Raw genomic sequence first — 24,257 nt, forward strand, 5'->3', positions numbered from 1 at the left:
CTTATCAAACTGTCTGTACTGAGCTATCTTGATTATCACTTCAAAAGTTTTTTTCTCTTACTTAATTGGCCTCTCAGAGTTGGTAAGACAACTCCCACCTGTTCATGCTCTCTGTATGTGTGTATATATATCTCCTCAATATATGTTCCACTCTATATGCATCCGAAGAAGTGGGCTGTAGCCCACAAAAGCTTATGCTCTAATAAATTTGTTAGTCTCTAAGGTGCCACAAGTACTCCTGTTCTTTTTGCGGATACAGACTAACACGGCTGCTACTCTGAAACCAGGTTCCTTGCCATTCACCCCTTGGGTAAAGCGGGTGGGTCTAGAAGGCAGGGGAGGGAGAGCAGACCCACACTTTCACCTCAGGGCAGGGGGAGGAAGGAGCAGTGTGGGCCCAGAGCTGCAGGGTCTTTCTGCTCCCTGTCGTCCAGACGCCCTCCCCTGTGTGAAATCTGTGGGGCGAAGGAGAGCTGGCCCGGTCGCAGGTGGTGTCTCGGATTGGCTGTCCTTTCCCTGAGGCAGGGGAATGGAAGACAAGGATAATTGGATGGGCTAGCCCCATGGTAAAGCACCTAGCCTGGGATAATGAGAACATTGGCGAGGACACAAGAACAGAAGCCAGGCGTTAACAGAACGTTACGAAGGTTGCAAAACACGCCAAAGTTAGGACAGGACAGAATTAGAGTTGCCTGGTCAACCCTAATTCCCCCCACCTCCCAGCACAGGCGTTACGATACAGTCTTTAATTACCTGCTCTCATGCTACGTTTTCCGCAGGACCCCTGCCTCAGTCAGTGCCGGGGCTCACGTCACGAACAGCTGGTGTTCTCATTGTCCAGTGGCCCTAGGCCTATTCCCTGCACGCTATTCAGACCCTGCTCTGAAGATGGAATTATTAATTCATTTACACAGACAACCTTAGTTCGGGCTTTTCTGAACTTCTGAGCACTTGACTTTGCAACCTGAATGTTCTCTTAACGTAGTTCTTGTGTAATAGCGATGCAGGGCTCAGGGCGGGGGTCAGATGGCCCCGACACAGAACTCCCGCTAGTGCAGCAGTCAACATGGGGGTGTCCTCTCTCCCGCTAGTGAGCGTATGGGCTATTGATGCTCCTGGACGTTCCATGTGAGCACTGAGGGCAGAACAGACCCCCAGGGCAGGGACGGGCCCAGCAGCGTCCTCCACGCCAGCGTCCAGACCACTCTGGGGGACACCCCCTCCCTGGGCCTTTCCCCCGCAGTAGCCCCCCCAATGATTTCACATTCTGCCCCCATACCTCCCCCTTCTCTGTAAGTGACCCCGACCACCCCTAAACTTCACTTTGTCCAAAATGTCCATTTTTAGCTATATATTTTTATTACTTTTCCAACCTTTGCTGCTCACACAAAGTCCGTCTGGGGGCTTTGCACACCCCACGTCCACCCCACCCTAAATCCTTCCCTGCACTTCCCCAAGCCTCATGAATGGGCAGTGGAGGGGACGTTCCTCGCTCCCCAGGTGTCGCAATGCGGCTCTAGCCCCGGTCACGTGGTACACATTGGTAAAGGAGTCAGGACAGAGCTCCAGGCTCCCCCAGCTATTCCATGTTGTCTCCATATTTGTTTCCTCTCACCCTCGTTTCTGCATTCTCTGTGGGATCTGGACTGTGGAGATTTTCTGCAACAGATGAGAGAAAACTATTCAGAACTCAGACCGGCCAGGAACACTGATAAAAACACACACACCCCACCACCTGGTGTAACTCAGTGAGACGGCACACCAGGCTCCCGGGATCCCAAGCAGAGACACCCGCACTCACCTGCTTTTGGGTGTGTTTCCCTGTGCTCCCTGCTGGCATAGTATCGCCTTACAAGGTGATCAGAGACCAGCATGACCCCAGGATGCTATTGTAGGGGGGTTCTCAGCCCGTTCCATCCCATCCCCCATCCTTCTCTGGGGACTAAGAACCCTTTGCACAGCTCCTGTGGAACTTCAGGAGAGACACTAGGAATTAACGGGATTCTCCTTGAGCACAAGAGCGGAAGGCCTGGAATTCCAGCCTGGGCTTTGTAGGTGTGTGGGATTTGTATAGCGATTGTTGCCACCCCGGTCTGGTTAAATGACAAAGCGCAGGACGCTATTGGACCCTTCAGAAATGGAGATGCAGCCCAAGTGAAACCAGCCACACGGAGCCCCAAGTACAGCAGGTGACTGCTGCCTGGGCACTGAATGCCTCTCACCTTTGGCTACTCCCTGCGGGGACTGTCCTGTCTCCAGGTAGATCCAGAGGTTGGAACACTTCCGGGTCTCTACCCTGGTCACTGCGTAGCTGGCGACTGAACCTGCAACTAAAAGCACCAACAGGCAGGGGTGTTTCCAAGTCCCACTGGAAGCAGAGGCTTCCCAGCAGGTGGGGTCCTGCTCTCTGTAAAGAACAGCTGGGGCTGCGTGAAAAGGGCTGGCAGTTTCTGAGCCGCCTTTTGCTCGTCACTCGGATTCTGATCTCACTTTCACTCGCGTGGATCAGGAGCGAGCCCCTGGAAGTCCACAGGTGCCACTGCAAACACACTCACTGGGGGGGGGGGGGGTGAGCGCAGGTGGCCTGAGCCAGTCTGAGCACTTTAAAGAGAAGCAGGGGTTTCAATAAATCACAGAGAAATAGACAGGTGGGAGCGAGGGAGGATCCTCCTCTGGTAAGACAGAGCTGTGAGTCCTGTTCCCGGCTCTCGTGAACTACAGGCAAACCCCAGGACCTTGGACTGCTACGAGTGTAACCATGAAGGGCAGATGCTGCATGCCTGCCCCGTTGATGGAACCTCTGGGGGACGGGGGCTGACTGAGAGGCCCAGCGCGCATTGAGTACTGACCTACAGACAGCAGCACGTTCCACTGCAGGGGGTAGGGCAGCTTCTTGTTTATCAGCTTCTGAAGAACGAAAGCTGCGCTGATGCCTGTTAATACGAGACCCACGTGAGTGTGGATGCAGTTACTGCAGCTGACCTCTCTGTCGCAGCTTGCACGCTCCTCGGGGCAGGGGCTGCATCTCCCTCTGGGTTTGGAAGGTGCCCGGCACACGCTGGGCAACAGCGCAATCTAAGACATGGCAATGGTAGTGCCTTCCATCCAGAGACCCCAAAGCACAGAACAAGCATTGCTGACTGTACAATACAGGAATCCCTTCAGCCAACACTGAATGCAGCCCCTCCAGGGTAACAATTTAGGACAGGAAGTGAAGAATCATAGGACTGGAAGGGACCTTGAGAGGTCATTTAGTCCAGTCCCTGCACTCATGGCAGGACTAAGTATTATCTACACCAGTGGTTCTCAACCAGGGGTCCGGGGCCCACTGTGGGGCCACGAGCAGGTTTCAGGGGGGCCGCCAAAATAAGCAGAAAGCAAGGCCAGCGTTAGACTCACTGGGACCCGGGGCTGAACCCGAAGCCTGAGCAGCTTAGCTTTGCGGGGGCCCCTGTGGCGTGGGGCCCCAGGCAATTGCCCTGCTGACTACCCCGTAATGCCAGCCCTGGCTTTTCATCTACTGGATATGCAGAAAACGAGTTGTTGTGGCACAGGGGGGCCCGTGGAGGTTTTTATAGCATGTTGGGGGGGGGCCTCAGAAAGAAAAAGGTTGAGGACCCCGATCTAGACCATCCCTGACAGGTATTTGTCTAACTGCTCTTAAAAATCTCCAATGTTGGAGATTCCACAACCTCCCTAAGCAATTTATTCCAGTGCTCAACCACCCTGACAGTTAGGAAGTTTTCCCTAATGTCCAACCTAAACTGCCCTTGCTGCAATATTTAAGCGCATTGCTTCTTGTCCCATCCTCAGAGGTTAAGAAGAACAATTTTTCTCCCTCCTCCTTGTAACAACCTTTTATGTACATGAAAACTGTTATCATGTCCCCTCTCAGTCTTCTCTTCTCCAGCCTAAACAAACCCAGTTTTTTTCAATCTTCCCTCATAGGTCATGTTTTCTGGACCTTTAATCATTTTTGTTGCTCTTCCCTGGACTTTCTCCAATTTGTCCACATCTTTCCTGAAATGCGGCGCCCAGAACTGAACACAATACTCCAGCTGAGGCCTAATCAGTGCGGAGTAGAGCGGAAGAATGACTTCTTGTGTCTTGCTTACAACACTCCTGCTAATACATACCCTGCTAATACATCCCCTGCTAATACAACACTCTTGCGAATACCAGAGCCAATTGCAGCTGCAGGAAAATTCAGGGGGGCAGGATGCAATAACCCAGCTGAAAGTGGCCAGGTTAATTCCCTGACTCCTGCAAAAGTCCCACTGGACAGGAGATAGTTACACATGGATGAGACCTTGCTTTGATTTCTCCTCCAAACGATGGCAGCCCGTAGTGCCAGGCTGGGGCACTGGGGGAGGAGTGCCACCAGCTGAACCACTCCTGCAGTGCCCTGCCTTTCCCATGGACTCTCACCCTTGTACCAACAGCCCCAACCCAGTTGGGCCCATAGCTCTAAGGACAGCATGGCATGAAGTGTGACGCCTGCAGGCTCAGCCCCCGGGAGGAGTCATGCACTGTCACACTGGGCATCTGGGCTTTGAACTGGTCCCTCTTGCAGCCCCAGCTAAACCCAGCAAAACTCCGCAGAATCAGAGAGGGGGGGCAGCCCTTCAGAGAGAGGAAGATGCCCAGAGCTTTGGCTCAGCCCCCAGTGCTCCGGCCGGTCCATTGCTGGGAGCTGGATGGGGGGGTGCAGGGGGGAGAGATGCAAATGGGCAGTCTGAGAGCCAAAGAGCTGGGGGTGGGGGTGGGATGGCTGTTAGTGCCCTAAACCTGGCCGGTCTCCCCCCCCCAGGCCCCGTGATGCCCAGTGGCCCCGACGGTGTCTGCCTGCAGAGGAGCAGGAGGGCTGCCCGCTGCACCCTACCTGTGATAAAGGTCCCGATGCCCTTCATGAACGTGTGGGACTGGCACGCAGCGTATTCCTGCAGCCCCTGGAAAGGGAGTTGGGGGCAGCAGACGAGATGGGGTGAAAACCACAAAGGAGGAAACCCTGGGCTCGAGTCTCCGCCCTCGCTGCCCGGAACCTGCTTCTCCTTGGGTCCCCCATTGATCCGCTCTCGCTGAGGGGCCCCGTACCTGGCTTCCACCCCCGCCACCTGCCCGGGGATCTCACCTGTCCCTCCCGACGTGCATCACCCCCAGCGGGCGGCTCGGGGACCCCAACGCCTCAGCCGCCTCCTGTCCCCTCCCGTCCCCCAGTGCCCGCCAGGGGCAAACCCTGCCTCGCCCCGCTATGATAACAGGACACCTGCACCCGGCGGGGCCAGGGCAATGCCAGCTACTCCCCGCTCCACTTCCCCGAGCCGGTCCGGCCCCTGGCGGCCCCGGCCCCTCACCCCACCGCTGCCCTGGGCCCGGGCTCTGGGAAGGGCCCGCTCGAGCCCGGGGCTGCTGGCGAGGGAAGGTCCTGGCCCGGGCTGGGGGCAGCGCACAGCACCGATCAGCTCCCCGCAGCCCCCGGCCACCAGCCCCCTCCGCCGGGGGCAGCCCGTGCGCTGGGCGGCGGCTGAGCAGCGAGCGGGGACCGAGCGCCCTGCCCCGGACCCTGCCCCGCCGGGGCCCCCATCCGAGCCGCCAGGGCCGGGGCCGAGCCCTCCCGCCCCGCTGCCCAGCGCAGCCCAGCCCCTGCCACCGACCGGGTGTTTCGCAGCCACGGTGTCGTCCACCCGGGACAGCCCCAGGTTCACCATGGCCGGGGAGAGCCCCTAGACCGCTCTCCCGGCGCGCCCGGCCCGGTTCTTCCTGCTTCCTCCGGCAGGGAGGGAGGGACCGGCCCGGCGAGCAGCACCATCTACAGGCTGGCTGCCCTGGCCACGGCTCTGCCAAGGGGCCGGTGTGACCCACCGGGGCGCCCCTCGCTGAACCGCAGCGCAGTCGTGTGAGCATGTCTACGCGTGTGGGGGTGCAGGCGTGTGCCGGGGGGCTACAGGCGTGCGTTTCTGTCGCCATATGTGTGTGTCTCAGCATGTGCATGCGTGCGTGTGCACGTGTGTATTTGCACGGGGGTGTCTGCATGCATGTGTGTCTGCACGTGTGTGCATGCTCGTGGGTCTGCATGGGGGGAGAGGTTGTATGATTGCGGGTGTGCATGTGGGCACATGTGCTCCTGAGATCCCTGATACTACAAACGGGGATACACAGAACTGTGCATACGGGAGGGGACCCATTGGAGTAAGTGGCGCTAGTGGCCTGCTCATTGTGAGGCGTGTCCATAAGGCCTTGCAACGACTTATGTTAGACAAGGCCTTTGTGGGAGACATCGCCGTGTGTGTGTGTTGTGTGACCGTCCCTTGGCAGTACTGTACTGTATACATTTGGCACGCTCTGTGGGTGAATGTGGGTGTGAGGTGTGTGGGTGTGGTTTTGTGTAAGCGTGTTTTTGCGTGTGACGCCCTCTAGCGTTGAACATCTTTGCGTGGCGCCCTCTCCTGTGACTGTGTCGGGTGTCTGCTGCCGGTGAGCGAGTGCACGTGTGGGGGAGGCGAAGCCCACAGTACTTCGTGCAGTGGTCACCGGAGGAACATGCATGTGGACCCCGTAGTCCAGAATGGGTGTGAACGCGGCATCTGATGCGAGGCGCCCTCTGCTGCTGAATGGGTGGGGGCGCCCCCTGCTGGCCGTCTGTTGTTTGTGGTGCTCTCTGCAGCTGAATCTGTCTGTGGCCGCCTCTGCAGCTCCATAGGTGGCATCTTAAAGTGCACCTCGTTCCCAGAGATGCTGCTGGTTTTAGTCCCAATGTTACCCACATTCCACACACACGCCCGGCGCCTCCCTGGTTTCCCTTTTATTGCTGAAAATGATTTACTGCCGCTAGAACCGGAAGAGCCAGGCACACGCCAGGGCGCAAATCCCACAGCGTTGTCCGTCTCCTGCAGAAAAGGTATCGTTTGTGTCCCTCACCTGGGGTCCCACTTGGGGGCTTTGTCAGGTGTGGGGGGCGGGCATGGTCTGAGCCTCTGCTTCTGTGACGGGTGCCTGTGGTGGATGACGTGGAGGGGGACCCGCGATTGGTGAGCGGGCATGTTTGGTGAATCCTTGTGTGACACCCTCTCGTGCATGTGCACGTGTGTGCTGGAGAAGGTGCTGCGCCCGCTGTTGGGGAATAAGTTTGCCATGCACCCTCTCTCAGGTTGTTTGTGCCCAGGGAACAGAGACTGTTTATTCCAAAGCTATTTAGCTCTAGGGACAATCCCAGGAGAGTCGTGTCTGGGGCCTGGATGCGAGTTCTGGGCCTGGCAAACCTCGGGTGTGTGACAAGATGAGAGCTGTGGCTGGTGGCCCTGTGTCAGCGCCGCAGGCTGGACAGCAGAGACGAGGGGGCCTCTAGGCCCCCCATTTCTCATCACTTTCCGTCCCTACCTCCAGGCCCTGTCTGTAATCTTCCTGCCCTCCTGTCATTGGCCAGTGGGGGTCAGAGAGTAACACACTGAGTGTGTGTGTGTTAATCTCCAGCAAGCCGCCCACCCTGGCTGTACCCAGAGCCCCTCACTGCCCAGGGGTGTGCCGAACATTCACTGTCTCCACTTTCCCTCTAATCTAACGGTTGTGGGTTCCAGTCCTGTACCAGGGCTTGGGTTCCCTGCAGAGCGGCACCAGGGCAGGCAGCTGGAGCAGGTGCCAGCCTCTAGATGAGATGTTGCTCCGCTCTGCCAGTGGGTGTCTGGGGAGACAGTCGAGTTCCCAGGCACTTTCACTGCAGGCATCAAAGCCAGGGTGTGTAAAGCCCCTGGGGACCGCTCGGGTAGGCGGAGGCATGAGGTCAGGTCAGTTCTGTATGAGAAATCCAGACTCGAGGGATGATTTCCTGCTCCCTAGGCCTCCGTCAGCGCTGAGTCAGGCCATGGAGATGGCACAGGGCATTACCCAGGACCACAGCTTGTCAGGGCATGGTCATAGTACAAGTAGCTCCGGCCTCAGTTTCTCATCCAAAGGGCCACGGTTCCTGGAAGGCAAAAATGACTGAATCCACCCATCTCCACCAGCCTCAGCGCTTGGAACAGGGCCATGTCCCAGCCGGGGGGGGGGAGAAGCTGGCCGAGGCCAGCACAGAGGGGCTCATTCAGTGCAAGAAGGGCTTGGCCTGGTGGGAGTGGCAGTGAGCAGGTCGCTAGTCCCCAGAACGCCCGCTCCTGGCCATAGAGGGGGGAGCTCTGCAGCACCCCCTGGAGGTGGGCCATGGAATTGCACTGGCACCCAGAGCAGGGTCAGGGCAGTGCTGTCAGGGAAGCCAGGGGAGTATGGACATGCCAGCTGGGCTGGAATCCAGCAACAGCCGCAATTCCAGGACATAGGAGCAGGAACAGCCCACAGACAGTCCAGCCTCCTGACACCTCCCACTGCACCCTCTCCCCAGCACAGGGCTGAGTAATGGCTCCCGTTCCCCTCTCCCATCGGGGGGGGGGGGCAGGGGTGTCACCTGTTTGCTGTCCCACCTCTTCCCCCCGTCCCCATTTACCTGCTTTTCATGGCTGCTTTCCATTGCAAACTCTTGTTTCCCCGCTGAGGCCGTGGTGCCAGGGGGTGCAGCTGGCCCCGCCCGCATCTTCCTTCTGGGGCGGCTGGAGAGACACAGACGCTCAATGCTTTTACTGCCACGGGGATTGGCCCTGAGATCTGGAACTCGCCTTCGGCCAAGCCAGCCTGCTCACGGAGTGCAGAGACCTGGCAGCGCCGGCCGGGGAGGACCAGCGCGAGGCAGGGCCCAGCTCTGATGCTCAGGGCCTCTGCCCTGTGACTGCAGGTAGCTACTGGGAGGCACTGACCATTTCCTTCAGAACAGAGCCTCCCCCTGAGCTGGGCCATAGCCCTGAGAACTGGGAGCTCCGGGAGGTCTGCAGTGAGGGAGGATGGTAAGGCCAAAGGAGCAGAAAAGGGAAGACAGTGCAGCCTAGTGGCTAGCGGGCTGGACAGGGGCTCAGGGGACCCAGGGTCTATTGCCAGCTCTGCCACTGACCTGCTGGGTGACCTTGGGCAAGTCGCTTCCCCTTTCTGTGCCTTAGTTCCTCTTGCCACCCTTGGTCTCTTGAGGCAGTAAGCTCTTTGGGGCTGTGCCCTGAGCTCAGCTGGGACCTCCAGCAGCTCTGGTAGTAACAATACCAAAGGGAGGTGGTAAAGCCAGCTGGGATCACTTTGGAAATGCACAAGCCCCCGGCAAGGGGAGGAGACAGGAGAGAGCCCTCTTGGCACAGACTGGGGCCTGGCAGGGCCCCGGGCTCGGAGACTGTGCTGGGCAGTGCCAGGTGTGCCATACGACAGAGTGTTCCCGGGGTCTAGCTGCACAGGGGAGCACCTCCCGAGAGACACCACTTACCGTGGGCTTGGGCGAGCAGGTGGTCTCTGTGGAACGTCCCCTGGAGTGTCTGGCCAGAGGGCGTCCTGCCCATCGCAGGGAAGGGGTTAGCCGGGAAGCTTCGGGGGCCTGCAGGGAATCTGGGTGTCAGAGCCCTCCAGGTCCCCTCCTGCTCCAACATGCTTGGCCCCCGGCAGCTGCCATGCTGTGGGGCCCACCGGCTGAGCCCTGCCAGCCAATCTGAAAGGCAGAACAGCGGCAGGCGGGGGTGGCCTCTCCCTGAGGCTACGTCTTCCCTTGCCTGTTCAACGTTAAACCCGGCTCCGTTCCCGCGGCCATCCCGCCGCCGTGGGCAGAGAGCTCTCGTGGGTACCACTGCAGGGTGGAGGCTGGCATTTCCCTTGTGAGATACACCCAGGGGCACAGCTGTCTTGGCTGGCAGGAGCCGACTACAGCCCTGGCCAGTCCTGCACAGGGATGAGAGCAGACACAGCAAAGCCACGGTCATTCTGCTAGCCGCTTTGGGGCAGAGCCGCAGCTGGTGTGAAGTGTCACAGCGCCATTAGCTCAGGGCGGGGGGCAGCGGGCAGAGCCTTGCACCTCAGGGCACCAGTTCAAGGCCTTTGTGTTGTCTGATTTGCAGGCAGTGCCCGGGCGTTAACAGGCCAGCGAGTGCATGAGCTTCTCCGGAGGCCTCGGCTAGCTTGGTTTGCCCAGCACCCAGCCCCACCCACCACTCCAAAGAGAGAGCCCTTGGCATTGGAGCCAGCTCCACAGCTGGGCCCACGCTGGGGGCAGCCGAGAGGCCTGTGCTGCCGTGGGGGGAGCTCCTGTTGACTGAGCCAGGGGCTGGGAACGGCATGCTGCAGTCACATGCCGAGCGCTGCGTCCGCTCCGCTGCAGGGTGTGCAGGGGGCCCGGTGGGGCAGGGCGTGGCTGTGATCTCCCTGCCCAAGCAGGGAACGCTAGTGTGGAGCCATGTCACACTCCCAGTGGGACTGGGACTGGCTCCGGGGCAGGAGTGCAAAACTTTATTGCATGCCTAAGGCTGAGCACAACCTCGCCCTCGGTTCCTAGCGGTCTCCCTGCCCCCCACCCCGTTCCCCCCGTGCTGTGTGGCGCTGGCTCCCCTGCAGGCCAGGGAGCTGCCCGGCGAAGGAGTGCAGGGGCAGGGGGAAGCCGCTCGCCGTGGAGGGCACTCACCTTGTTTGTGGCTTTGGCCTCTGCAGCCCCCAATGGAGCCCTGAGCTGCTCCTGCCCCAAGCACTCCAGGACAGGGGGGTGCCCGTAGCCCGGCCCCTGCTGGCCTGAGGCTGCCTGCCTGGGTTTCCTCCGCTCTAGGGCGCGGCTGAGCTGAAGGGACACGGGCACAGCACTCGGACCGGGTGAGCCCTGCCAAGCCGGGTGCCCGAGTGGGAGGACTGTTGCCAGCTGTTTGAGAGACAAGAAGGAGACACCAGGAAGGCTCTGTGGGGGGGTATTTGAAAGAGGTTTTACCTCCTGCCCTGGTGTGGTGCCCGGGGGGTGCTGGGAGTAGCTGGGGCAGGGCCTGTTGGCCCCCTGTGGGCTGCAGAGAATTTTTTGCCGCCTGTGATTCCATATGAGCCCTCCCCCGCATGGCACAGGTGTGTCTGACCGACCTCTCACAGCGGGCTGCCCTTCATTTGTAACGTGCACGGCTCCCCCTCCGTCCCTCCGGGCTGGGCTCGCTCAGGAACCAGCGTCCATAGCTACAGCAGCCTGGGAAGCCGGAGCCCATTTCCCAGGGGAGGGAGGCACTGAACTCCAGCCCCTCCCTGCATGGCAATGGGGCTCGGGGGAGGAGTTAGTTCTGTGCCACTAGCTGTCAGCTCATGTCACTAGTGTTCTTGTGGCTTTTCCCTAGGCCACCTGCAGACACTCGCATTCAGCTATGCACAGGGATGCGCACACCACTCGCCTGTATACACACATTGTACACACACGCACCCACACACGCACAGGGACACACCCACATGCATGCACACCACTCGCCTGTATACACACATTGTACACACACGCACCCACACACGCACAGGGACACACCCACATGCATGCACACCACTCGCCTGTATACACACATTGTACACACACGCACCCACACACACACAGGGACACACCCACATGCATGCACACCACTCGCCTGTATACACACATTGTACACACACGCACCCACACACGCACAGGGACACACCCACATGCATGCACACCACTCGCCTGTATACACACATTGTACACACACGCACCCACACACGCACAGGGACACACCCACATGCATGCACATCACTCGCCTGTATACACACATTGTACACACACACACACACAGGGATGCACACCACTCTCCTATATACACACACACACAGGGATACACCCACATGCATGCAGACCACTCGCCTGTATACACACATTGTACACACACGCACACACACACGCACAGGGATACACCCACATGCATGCACACCACTAGCCTGTGTACACACATTGTACACACACACACACACAAGGATGCACACGCAGGCACATGTACGCAGTGTTACACTGAGAGGTCCTGGTGACTACATAGATCACAAACCTCTCGGAGATTGGGGGTGATTAGGGTTACCATACATCCGGATTTTCCCGGACATGTCCGGCTTTTGGGGACTCAAATCCCCGTCCGGGGGGAAATCCCAAAAAGCCGAACATGTCCGGGAAAATCCGGCGCCGCTGGGTGCTGGGCCGGGGCCGGGGGCCGGCGGTGCTGGGCCAGGGGCTGGCCTGGGGCTGGGCCGGGGCCGGCGGTGCTGGGCGGCCGGGGGTGCGCTGGGCCAGGGGCCGGGGCCAGCAGTGCTGGGCCGGGGGTGCTGGGCTGGGGCCGCGCTGGGCCGCGGGCTGGGGCCGGGCCGGGGGTGCTCGGCCGGGGGCTGGCCCAGGGCCGGCACCCCAGGGCCCGAGCCGAGCCAGGCTGGAGACGCTGGGGCCGGGGCTGGCCGCCGGAGGGGTCCGGGGCCGGCCGCCGGAGGGAGCCAGACTGGGCCGCGCCTCCTCCTCCCACCCCCCCAGCTTACCTGCTTCCTGCTTCAGGCTTCCCGCGAATCAAATGTTCGCAGGAAGCAGGGGAGGGGGCGGGGTTGGGGCGGGGACTTTGGGGAAGGGGTGGAGTTGGGGCGGGGCTGGGGTCTCGTGGAGTGTCCTCTTTTTGGACACTCAAAATATGGTAACCCTAGGGGTGATGCACCCGTCAGTTAACATAACTCAGGCTGAGCTGACCAGAAGCCCCCCACCTAAGAGAACAGGGGGATGTGCCCCTGCCCAGGAGTCTGGCTGAGTGAGGGGGGGGTGTGCTTGTGTGAGGGAAGGCCGAACACCCGGAAACTGAGAAGAGGCAGAACAGAAAGAGGGGCAGAGGCAAAGAGGAGGAAGACCAAGCAGCAGCTGGTAAGCACAGGGTGACCTGGAGAGAGAGAGAGAGAGAGCGAGCGCATTAGGGTCTGGTGGCTAAAGAGGCTGCTAAGAACCTGCTCCTTTTGTTCTGGGATCCTCCTGTGTCTGGAGAAGCAGGGCCTTGTGCCTTCTTTGTCACCGTTCATCAGAGAAATACCTGCCTGGCACCAATTTCAGCTCCCCGGGAACAGCCCCAGCCCCCACACGTTGACCAGCTGCTTGGGTTGGAAAAGGGGCAAGGCTGTCCACCCCTGCATGCATGCACAGAGAAGAGCACACACACAAACACACACGCACGCACAGCGATGCATGCGGACGCCCACTGGTGCACAGGGATACACACAGAGGGTTGCATGCATACACACACACACACCTGCACAGATATTGCTGGTACCTCTGGGAAGAGCGTTTTGCTCAGCGTCCCACGTTTGCCTGAGCTGTTCTCCCCGCTGGGCCGAAGTGCAGTTTGCCTGGGGAGGCTCTTTGCATCAGGCGCCCGCTGCCTGGGAAGTGGGGCAGCCTGGTGAGAAGGGAGGCACAAGGGAGGGGTTGGTGCATCGAGTGGGGGTTTTCAGTTCACCCTGTTTACACACCGGCACTAGGAAAGGTCTCACTCCGCTCCCTGGCACTGGGGGATTCGGCAGTGACCCCACAGCAGTCACCGGAGGCATCGGGGAGAGCGGCGTCTCGCCCCAGGGGCTGAGCATGCCCTGGTTTCCCTGGGACCCGAATCCTGCATGGCCGTGTGCTCGTGTCTCTCAGCAAGGCCTCTGGCCACTGGCCGGAACGTCCCCCCATGACAAGAAGCCGAGCTGCCCCAGGACTCTCGTCTCTGTGCCGAGCTGGCCTTCCTGGCTGGGCATGTCCCTGAACAGGCCCTGGGTCGCAGGGACCAGGGCTTTGGAGGGCGGAGCAGAACCCCGGGGATGGTTAATGGAGAAGTATCAGACACCAGCTGCTCCCCTTCCCCACCGGGCACCTGAGCCAAGCCCCCACCCCTGCTGCTTCCAACGTTGCATCAGGCCTGTGGGGTCTCAGGTTCCTGGCCTGACCTGTTCCCACTGTGTGTGTGGGGGGGGGGGGAGGGTGCTGCCCGTACCCACCTTGGCAGGGCTGGCCTCTCGCGTCGCCTGGCTTGGCTGTCTGGAGCAGGACAGAGCAGGCTCTCTCCTGGGGGAGGGGGAAGAACAGCAGCTCTCTTAGCGCCAGGCTGTAGAACCACCTCAGGTGGGACGGGGACAGCGATCAAACCCCAGGGGCATGCCGGGGCAGAGCGAAGGGGGCACAGGTGCTGACGCTCTGCCCTCCAGCCATGGCATGGGGTGTGATCCTCCAGCCATGCTTCAGCTCTGACCCTGGAACTGGCAGCAGGGTCCCGTGGCCTGTGCCCTCGGCGGTGCGCAGGGGTGACGGGATCCCCTCATGTCTCTCGTCTGCCCCATCTCCTCCCCTGGTTCCCACCTGCAGGTCCCCATGGAAGAGATCCCAGCCAGAGCGCCTGCAGCAGCTGCTCGGCACCGAGCCGTACCTGGGCGTGGCAGCGGGGTTCGCGCTGCTCTTGATCTCCCAGCATTTACTGGCCCTTCTGCTCAGCAGGAGAGGGGCTCTCGGGGTCCTGGCAGGGGAAGGTTTGAGCGACTCCCCTGCGTTGCCTCTGCCCCTTCCTGGCTCCTGAGGGATTTCTGGAGTCTCGCTGGGCGCTGAGGCTGTGGCAGGCTGCCCGCTCCCTGGGGAGGGGTAATGGCACCTAGGGGGGCAGGCAACACACAAGAACTGCTTTAAATCCAGGCTCAGGGAATGGTGCTGGAGAACCTAGCTCCAGTCTAGACCAAGCTCTGGAAAGGTGTGGGCTCAGCTTGGCTGGTGGGCAAGCCACATTTGGGTATAGGAAAGAGGGCAGCGGGAGTGGCACAAAGGGGGTGGCACAGTGTGACGGGGGTGTCACTGTGGAGGCTGCGGTGAACATGGCCAGGGTAGGGCCGGGTCTGGACACAGGCAGGGGCAGTGTCATAGTGGTAGTGCTGAGTAGGGTAGAGGGGTGTGGAGGTGGTGGTAAAAGGGCACCAGGGTGGTGGTGGGTCTGGCCAAGGCAGGGATGTTTTCGGGGTGGTGATGTTGGGGACAACAGGGCACCGTGTGGCTGTGAGAGCAAGATCTCACCTGCTGACATCGCTGTACTCATCCCTAGGCTTGCGTTTGGTGACTGGCCGGCTGACGCAGCGCCCCACGCTGGTGAGGGCGCTGACGGTGCAGGTGTAGGCCGTGTTGGCCCTGAGCCGGCGGGCCATGTAGGAGCGTGCCGTGCCCAGGTACACCACTTCCCCGTTCAGGCACAGCTCATAGTTAAAGAAGCGTCCCAGGGGCGCTTTGGGCACATCCCACGTCACAAAGATCTCACTGCGCCCCAGCACTACGAGGGTTAACCTCTCCGGGGCATGGCTCCTCAGGGACATGGTCTTGGTGAGCAGGGCGGCCTTCTCTCCCTGGGCTTTGCTGGTGCATGCGCAGACGCTGAGCCGGTAGCTCATGGAAGGGGCCAAGCCGCCCACAACACAGCTGAGTTCTGGGGTGGAGCCCACCAGGGTCTCCTCCCTGTACACTGTGTAGTGTTTGATGGGGCCGCTGGGCTCGGCCGGAGGGGCCCAGCTCACTTTTAACTGGGTGGCCGTGCGAGCTGTCACGCGGAAGTCCAAGGGGCAACTGGGCACCGGCTCTTCTCTAGGCAGCACCGTAACATCGCTGCACGGCCCCCGGTCGCCCCTGGCCTCAAGGCAGAGCTGAAAGCGGTATTCCTGGCGTGGCCCGCTGCCTGCGAAGGCATAGCTGAGCGCTGGCCCTCGGTACAGCAGGGCGCCCCCCTCGTAGAGCCTGCAGACACAGCGGGAGATAACAGAACCACTCAGCAGAAGAGAACGTGGTGTCTTCTCAGGTCAGCCAAGACTAGACCCAAAGACATGCTAGCCCAGCAGATAGAGGGCCAGATTCTGCTCTCAGCCCCACTGGTCAGGGGTAGCTCCATGGCCTTCAGAGAGTTACTCTGGATTTACACCAGTGTGACCGAGAGCCAGATCTGGCGCAAAGGGTCAATCCTATATGGCGGCAGGCCACATCACAACCAAGGATGGGAACGGGAGTGGACAGTGACACGGCAGGGGCATGGTTCTGGTCTGACTGGCATGGGTGTAAATCAGGAGTAACTCTGCTGAGGTCACTGAGAGGAGAACCAGGCGTTCAGTGTAAATGGGTTGTAAAACTAGTGCAGGAGTCAAAGTGGTACAACTTCCACCAACCCGGCACCCCACTGGGGACCACGGAGTCAGATTCCACTTGCAGTTGCATAACCCAAGTGTGACATTACACTCCGTATTCTTTGTGAAAATATGCTTATGATATGGATATGACATAACTGAGATATACTTCATGTGAGATGGCTCATGTAAGGGATCATTGGAAAGGTTATGATTTACTGAATGTAATTATCCAATTTGTATGCATGTCTCATTTCTGTATCTAAAGTTAGGAATATGGACTATGTAACAATTACAAGTGGGTGTGTATTAGGAAGACACCCACCAGACGACTGGCCATCAGATTTGATGAGCCATCAGGAAGAAACAACAAGACTGAAGATATTAATCTCTCTCCCTGTTGGGAGGTGTCCTGGGACGTAACTGTGACACTACTAGGTCAGGTGGTCTTGTTACCTGATACTAAACATTATCCTGGATTTCTTGTAACTTTCCACTAAAAGGGAAGGGGGAGGGGTGGTCAAGTTTGGGAAACAAAGGATTCCCGCCTTCTGTAAATCTTATTTAAGGGTGGAAGGGAAGGCAAAGGAGACTCTCTTCCATCGCCTACCCAAGAAGGAGGACTGCGGAAAGTGTCTGGAGGAACAAAGGAACTAACCTGAAGGGAAAGGCAGGGGAGAGTCCAGACTGAGACAGGGTCCAGTCTATAAGAAGGAATAACTGGAACTCTGAGTTACAGAAACTCTGCATCCTGCCTAATTCAACATTTAGGGGGAGAAATTACATTCTGTAACCTGTTTTTTTAGTGAAACAAGCTTAGTTTGTGTGTTTTAATTTATTTGCTTAGTAATCTGCTTTGTTCTGTTTGTTATCTCTTATACTCACTTAAAATCTACTCTTTCTAGTTAAAAAACTTGTTTTCTGTTTATTCTGAAACCTAGTTTGTTCAATTCATAATTGGGGGGCGGGTAAGAGACCGTGCATACCTTCCTCCACATTGAGGGAGGAGGCAGATTTCATAATATACCTTTGGGTTTGCACTCCAAGGGAGGTGGGCACCTGAGTGCTGGGGCAAGTCCCTTAAGCTGATTCTTCCCAGAGCTGATCTCAGTGTCTGTGTCATTCTGCAGTTGGGGGTGGCCCTGCCTGTGTGCGCTAGAGGAGGCTTAAGTAGGGTTACCATATTTCAACAATCAAAAAAGAGGATGGGAGGAGCCCCGCCCTAGTCCCACTCCCGTCCTGCCCTAGCCCCGCCCCTGCCCCTTCCACTCCCTCCCACTTCCCGCCCCCCTCAGAACCTCCAACCCTCCCCCCCACTCCTTGTCCCCTGACTGCCCCCTCCTGGGACCCCTGCCCCTAACTGCCCCCCAGGACTCCACCCCCTACCTAAGCCTCCCTGCTCCTTGTCCCCTGACTGCCCCCTTCTGAGACCCTCCCCCCATCCTAACTGGCCCCCTAGGACCCTACCCCCTACCTGTCCCCTGACTGCCCCAACCCTTATCCACACCCCCACCCCCAGACAGACACCAGGGACTCCCACACCCCATCCAACCACTCCCCCTGACAGCCCCCCCCAGAACCCCCAACCCATCTAAACCCCTCTGCTCCCTGTCCCCTGACTGCCCCCTCCTGGCACCCCTGCTCCTAACTGCCCTCCAGAACCCCACCCCCTACTTAAGCCTCCCTGTTCCTTTTCCCCTAACTGCCCCCTCCTGAGACCCCCCCCACCCTAACTGCCCCCCTAGGACCCTACCCCCTACCTGTACCCTGACTGCCCAAAACCTTACACCCCCAACCCCCAGACGGCCCCCCCCAAAACTCCCGACCCATCCAACCCTGCTCCCTGTCTCTTGACTGCCCCCTCCAGAACCTCCCTGCCCCTTCTCCGACCCCTTGGCCCCCTTACTGTGCCGCTCAGAACAGAGTGCTGCGGAGCGGGGAGCAGGGGAAGGGGAGCAGGAGCAGGGGGAGGAGCTCCAGACTGCCGGAGGCCCGATGCGAACGGCCGGCCGGCGATCTGCGAATGCAGGGCGGGGGCGGGGGGGGAAGGGAGAGAGAGGAGGGGAGTGATCTCAAGTTGCAGGGGAGAGGAGGGGGAAGTGGAGGAGGGGCTCTGGCTGCCAGAGCCCCGTGCGAGTGGCAGGATCCGGCCGGCTGCCCTGTTAGCCGTGTGCGCTCTGCATGGGGGGGAAATCCGGACATTTACAAATTCCCCCCGGACGCTACTTTTAAGTCAAAAAAGCCGGACATGTCTGGCAGAATCCGGACGAATGGTAACCCTAGGCTTAAGAGCCTGGCTCAGCAAGACAGGTTAAAGGGGGCCCAGGCTGGCAGAACAGGAGGGCTCAGTGGTATCTCAGCACATCAGGTGGCATCTTAAAGGGGGGGAACAAATCACACCAAGCATCACTCCATTGAAGTCTTACTAGTGTAAACCCAATGGAAGCTCCAAATCAGGCCCATAGATCCAGGAGAATTGTTACCCTAGATCTACAGAGCCACACCCGACAACAGAACTCGTCTCTAGGGGATTGTGTAGAGGATAGCCCTAGGGTCATGGTGAGCCAGGCAGGCTCCCCTCCTTCCCATTACACTTTATATCCCTGCACCCAAGGTCAAAGTCACCCCGCTCTGCTCAGTGCATTCCTAAAGGATGCTGGACTCTCATGCTAGTACCTGTAATTGACCTCAAGGCTGCTCTGAGGCCTGAAACTTTCCCAGGCCACCTGGATGGAACCAGAATCCAGAACTTTGGCTTCCGGGGGCGGGGGTTTCGGGAGGCACCGGAGCTTGGCCAGGGTGCCGGTCACTTCCTCTAGCAGCTCTTGTCCTACTGTCTCTGAGGCAGCCACTTCCTGTGGGGAGAAAACGCTGTCTTCACTGATGCGGGCAGTACCTTGCACCAGTGTGGACAGTAACGCACAAGTAGAGCTGGACACAAAATGGGGGTTTCCATTGAAATTTTTTTTTTCAAGCAGAAATTTCAATATCAAAATATTTTGATTTGGAAATGATGTAGCATTGCCTCATGGGAGTTGTACTTCAGGAGCCTCATGCTTCCATTCTCCTCTACAGGCTGAGCTCATTGATCGGACTACATCCCCCATGATGCAACAAGGTCCCCACATTATGGGAGTCCCTTGCTGAGGTGCATCATGGGAGATGCAGTGCAGGCAGGGAGCCCAGCCCATTGAGGAGAATAGAAATGTGAGGTAACTGAACTACAGTTCCCACGAGGCCTTGTGACAGTGTTTCCAAATAAAAATATTTTAGGTTTCTTGATAAAAAAATCAGAATTCTGCAGGAAAAGGAGCCACTTCTTACGAGACAATTTTGTTTAGTAGAAAACCCAATTTTCTGTCAAAAAAGAGTTTTGACGGAAAATGTTTGACCAGTCCCCTCCCTCCCCCCCCCAACCCCCAAACTTCCTGGACTTGACTGAAGGAATAGAGCTCGGAGGGGAGTTCAAGGGGGCTGTCGGCTAGCATGGGGGAGGGGCAGGATCGTTTGTGTTTGGACAGCACCTAGCACATTTGGGATACTCTGGAAAACAAGGGATTCATATTAAGAATTGTTTGATGGTACAATGGGACAGATTCTGATCTTGGTGTAAATCTGAAGTGACTCCAGGGGCTGGATTCTTATCTCTGTTTCCCCGGTGTAAATCTGGAGTAACTCCAGCCAAATCAATCTTGTGACAGCAGTGAGATCTGAAACTGGTGCTCTTGATTTTACCCCAGTATCGCTGCGATCAGAATGTGACCCAGCCTGAGCCGCTGCCCCCGTCGCATGGTGACAGTGTACCTGCAGGAGGGGTTCCAGCTCTGGGTGCTCTCTTAGTGTCATCACCCCCTTGGGCTGGCTGGCGAGCACACGCAGGGTCCTAGAAAACATGAATGGCAGCTGTTATGGGTCGTGTCCAGCGGGCGGTGGGGGCCGGCCCCATAGATCGGGGGGGTAAGCGAAGAGAGAAGGCTCAGCTATGGGCCGAGCCAAAGGATAAACCAGAACTCAACTGTGCAGTGGAGAAGGACCGTTCACCCTGCGCCCACGGGTCACTCAGGGAGGCGCTGCAGGCTCCAGTGGATGAAATGGGGACTCACAGAAGAGATGGGTAAGTGAGGGCTGAGTGATGCTCTCATCCACCAGCCGGATTCCAGCCTCCCAAATGCATGGGCCATGGTGCACTGAAATCAGCTCCCATGACCTTGCTGTGTGAGTCCTGTGTCATGGACTCCCACTGGCTGTTGTGTGTGAGCTCTGTGCCTGGCACTCCCCGTGACCTGTTGTGAGCTCTGTGCCAGGCACTCCCAGTGCCCTGTTGTGAGCTCTGTGCCTGGCACTCCCGGTGCCCTGTTGTGAGCGCTGTGCCTGGCACTCCCAGTGTGTGTTGTGAGCACTGTGCCAGGCACTCCCGGTGCCCTGTTGTGAGCGCTGTGCCTGGCACTCCCCGTGCCCTGTTGTGAGCACTGTGCCAGGCACTCCCGGTGCCCTGTTGTGAGCGCTGTGCCTGGCACTCCCAGTGCCCTGTTGTGAGCTCTGTGCCTGGCACTCCCCATGCCCTGTTGTGAGCGCTGGGCCAGGCACTCCCAGTGCCTGTTGTGAGCTCTGTGCCTGGCACTCCCGGTGCCCTGTTGTGAGCTCTGGGCCAGGCACTCTCAGTGCATGTTGTGAGCTCTGTGTCAGGCACTCCCGGTGCCCTGTTGTGAGCTCTGTGCCTGGCACTCCCAGTGCATGTTGTGAGCTCTGTGTCAGGCACTCCCGGTGCCCTGTTGTGAGCTCTGTGCCTGGCACTCCCAGTGCATGTTGTGAGCTCTGTGTCAGGCACTCCCGGTGCCCTGTTGTGAGCTCTGTGCCAGGCACTCCCAGTGCATGTTGTGAGCTCTGTGCCTGGCACTCCCAGTGCCCTGTTGTGAGCTCTGTGCCAGGCACTCCCGGTGCCCTGTTGTGAGCTCTGTGCCACAGCTCTGTACTGCCCCTGCCGTTTCTACGTGAAGATTCAGATGTCCCTCCACCCTGCTCTCCCGGGCACCCCTTACAGTGTGGGGGAAGCGTCACCCACATGGCAGCAAACCAGGAGGACTCCTGCTCCTTGGCGCGAAGCAGGCGGCACAGCGTATCCAGAGCCTGGGGGAAGGCAGGGCTCTGCAGCACGTGGTCATGCCCCTCCTTGTTGGCAGCCAGGCAGCTGAGAGCAAAGCAGGCGTTCCGGCTCCCTCCTGCCTCCGCGCTGGCCATCATGGACACCAGGGCATGGATCTGAAAAGGAAACACCTCACCTAGTGCCTGGTCCTCGGGCAGCAGCCGCTGGGGGCAGCGCCAGCCTCCTCCCACGGCTGCGCCTGTGTTGGGTTCCCAGTTGTTGTCCAGCTGGACAGCGTGAGCACAGCTTGACGCTGTGCCACGCCATTGCTGGCTGCCTTGTCGTCTCCTAATGTGCCCGGGGGGCTGGGCCGGGCCAGGGTGGAGCAGTGCCCAGAGCAAACCCAGGCTGCCACTGAAAATGAGTGTTGGGGAAAGGTGCTGTCTGTTTGTGCCCAGAGCAGGCACAGCATGGGCAGCTGCAGGGCAACCTACCCCCCTGCTACTCTGCTGCTGTGCCCAACCTGACCGGGGCCGAAAGGGGGGGTGCTAGCTAGCCCCACGCAGTCCAGCCGGAGACTGCCAGCCAGCGAAGCCGGTTTCCTCAGCAGTTTTGGGGGTGGAGACACCTCTCCACTTCCCCCCACCCAACGCATGGCAAAGGGGCAAGGGCATGATGGGAACCACTACTGACCTGGGTGCTTCCCCGCAGTTTAGAGGGGAGAGGCTCCCATTCTCAGTCCTCTGTGCTATGCCCTGGAGGCAGGAACCTGTAACCGCTCTGCGTGCTGCTCTCACAGGACAAGGGCCACAGCACGGACACTGGGCCTGTGCCCGTAGTGTCAGGATAAGTGGCACCCGCGCCATCCCCGCTGAATGTGTGTGAGCTGGAAACGCCCCACGCAGAGCCGCTGGGGAAACTCCCAAATCTTCTTCTTGGAAACTATCCTCCTTTCAGAGCACGTGTTGGACAGGCCGAGTTGTCCAGTGGTTAGAACAGGGGCTGGGCGTCCTGAGCTCGGCCCCTGACTCTCTGGGTGACCTTGTGTGCAGCACTCCCCTGCTCTGTGCCTCAGTTTCCCCAGCTGTAAAACAGGGCTAATGATACTGCCCCACCTCACCAGGAGTGGTGGGGCTAAGGAATGCCTGTGAAGTGCTCCGAAATCCTCCAGGGAAGGGCACTAGGGATGAGCAGGGGTTATTGCTATATTGGCTGCAGACCAGCCTGGTGCTGCTGGGGCTGTGGATTTGGGAGGGACCCAGAATGCCCTGTTACTCTCCCTCTCGTTGATGTAAGGAGCCGCACTGAAGGGCTGCAGAGGGGAGGATCCCTGGACTCCAAGTCCACCCCCTGCTGCTGCTAGGGTTGCCAACTTTCTAATCGCATAAAACTAAACACCCTGGCACCGCCCCTTCGTCGAGGCCCTGCCCCTTCGTCGAGGCCCCACCCCTTCACCCACCCCTTCTCTGAGGCCCCACCCCTGCTCGCTCCATCCCTCTTCCCTCCATCGCTTGCTCTCCCCCATCCTCACTCACTTTCACTGGGCTGGGGCAGGGGGTTGGGGTGTGGGAGGTGGGGATGAGGGCTCCGGCTGGGGGTGTAGGCTCTGGGGTGGGGCCAGGGATGAGGGGGATGGGGTGCAGGAGGGGGCTCAGTGCTGGGGCAGGAGGTTGGGGAGTGGGGGGCTGCAGGGTGTGGGCTCCGGCAGGCGGTTGAGGTGCAGGAGGGGACTCTGGGCTGGGACAGGGTTTGGGGAGCGGGGTCCCGGTGGCGCTTACCGCGGCTCCCAGGAAGTGGCAGCCAGGTCCCTGCAGCCCCATGGGCGGCCAGGGAGGCTCCACGCGCTGCCCTCCTGCCCGCAGGCGCCGCTCCCACAGCTCCCATTGGTCACAGGTCCTGGCCAGTGAGAGCTGTGGAGCTGGCACTAGGGGCAGGGGCAGCACGTGGAGTCTCCCTGGCCGCCCATGCACCTAGAGGCTGCAAGGACCTGGCGGCCAGTTCTGGGAGCCGCTCAGACCTAGGGCAGGCAGGGAGCCTGCCTTGGCCCTGGGCCCCCGCTGTGCTGCCAACCAGACTTTTAACAGCTGAACGGCGCCGCCAGGGTCCCTTTTCGCCCGGATGTTCCAGTTGAAAACCGGACGCCTGGCAACCCTAGCTGCTGCTCTTCCCTGCGAGATCCGGGGCCAGTGCTGCGAACAGCAGAGGTGGCTGCTATAGATGTGACGAACAGGTGTCAATCATGCCACTTGGTCTGTGGTGGCATCTCTGCGTTGTTTCTACCATGGACAGGACTTGTGATAGGGCTTGTGGCCTGCTCCTGGCCCCACTGCATTCTGGACAATCCCCCCCCTCCGATGCTGGGGGAGCAGTTCTAGCCCCCCCGGGCTTGCCCCCTCACCTGCCTCTCCTCTTACCATGCTGGAGACTTCAGGGAGGGCAAAGAGCTGCCGCAGGCCGAGGTCCGTGTCACACAGGCGGCCCAGCGTGAAGGCAGAGTTCATGCTGCAGCCTGGAATCCCAATAGGAAGAAACTCATCAGGGGCCAGATGGTCAGAAGTGCTGGGCTCTCATGTGGCACCCAGGTGGGTGGGTCAGGAAGGAAAGACAGAGGGGATGTGAAGGATGGGGGCTGGACAGTTCTGCTCTGCATGGTTGGGGGTCCCCTACAGGTTGCCTGGTGGAGAACTGGCTGCTTATGCCACTGGTGATGGGGGTGCAGCCATTTTTCAGGCTGTAGAAGCCTGCATGAAGGTGCAGAGCTGTGCTGCTGACTCACCCTGGCAGCCAGAGCAGGTCAGTCTCATTAACTCTACAAACACCAGGAAGAAGCTTGGTCTGAGGTTCTCTGTTTGTTAGTACAGCCCTTCCTAGAGGGTTGATATACTTAAGAATAGAGGCAAACTCCAGGGAGGGGGCTGAAGTTTAGGACAATCCCCTAGTGCGTGTGTGTCGTGTTTAGGAAAAGGGCTTGGGGACCCTGCCCGTTCACTAGGAGAATAATCCTAAAAGCTCCTTTGTATGGTTAAAATTCATACCCTGATCAAAACTGCACTCTCCCACTGAGTCAGCTGAATGCAGCTTTGTCTCTCTGGAGGGGCATATTTCTCCATTTTCTACCATGTTAGACCTCCCAGCCTCGGGACCCATATCACAATCACCAGCCCTCCAGCCAAAGCCC

At 59.2% G+C, this 24,257-nt stretch overlaps 1 protein-coding gene across 1 annotated transcript; it reads right to left on the bottom strand.

Annotated features, from left to right (window-relative positions):
- Positions 1 to 1,343: 1,343 nt before the first annotated feature.
- Positions 1,344 to 5,756, bottom strand: TMEM141 (transmembrane protein 141). The gene is made up of 5 exons (XM_065418907.1): positions 5,655 to 5,756; positions 4,883 to 4,949; positions 2,850 to 2,933; positions 2,223 to 2,330; positions 1,344 to 1,659 (listed from the first exon to the last, which is right to left on the bottom strand). Exons 1-5 carry the CDS (start codon positions 5,706 to 5,708, stop codon positions 1,580 to 1,582), a joined length of 393 nt encoding a protein of 130 aa, XP_065274979.1. The 5' UTR covers positions 5,709 to 5,756; the 3' UTR covers positions 1,344 to 1,579.
- Between the last annotated feature and the right edge of the window lie 18,501 nt (positions 5,757 to 24,257).

The sequence above is a fragment of the Emys orbicularis genome, chromosome 18 (genome assembly GCF_028017835.1).
Source record: "Emys orbicularis isolate rEmyOrb1 chromosome 18, rEmyOrb1.hap1, whole genome shotgun sequence".
Classification (NCBI taxonomy): Eukaryota; Metazoa; Chordata; order Testudines; family Emydidae; genus Emys; species Emys orbicularis.

What these genes read in the sequence shown, in the direction of transcription:
- TMEM141 (XM_065418907.1), bottom strand. Translation starts at nt 5,708, where the DNA reads ATGGTGAACCTGGGGCTGTCCCGGGTGGACGACACCGTGGCTGCGAAA. An exon ending in CCGTGGCTGCGAAACACCCG is followed by an intron (nt 4,950 to 5,654) that starts GTCGGTGGCAGG and finishes CTCCCTTTCCAG; the next exon opens with GGGCTGCAGGAATACGCTGC. An exon ending in GAACGTGCTGCTGTCTGTAG is followed by an intron (nt 2,331 to 2,849) that starts GTCAGTACTCAA and finishes TGGTGCTTTTAG; the next exon opens with TTGCAGGTTCAGTCGCCAGC.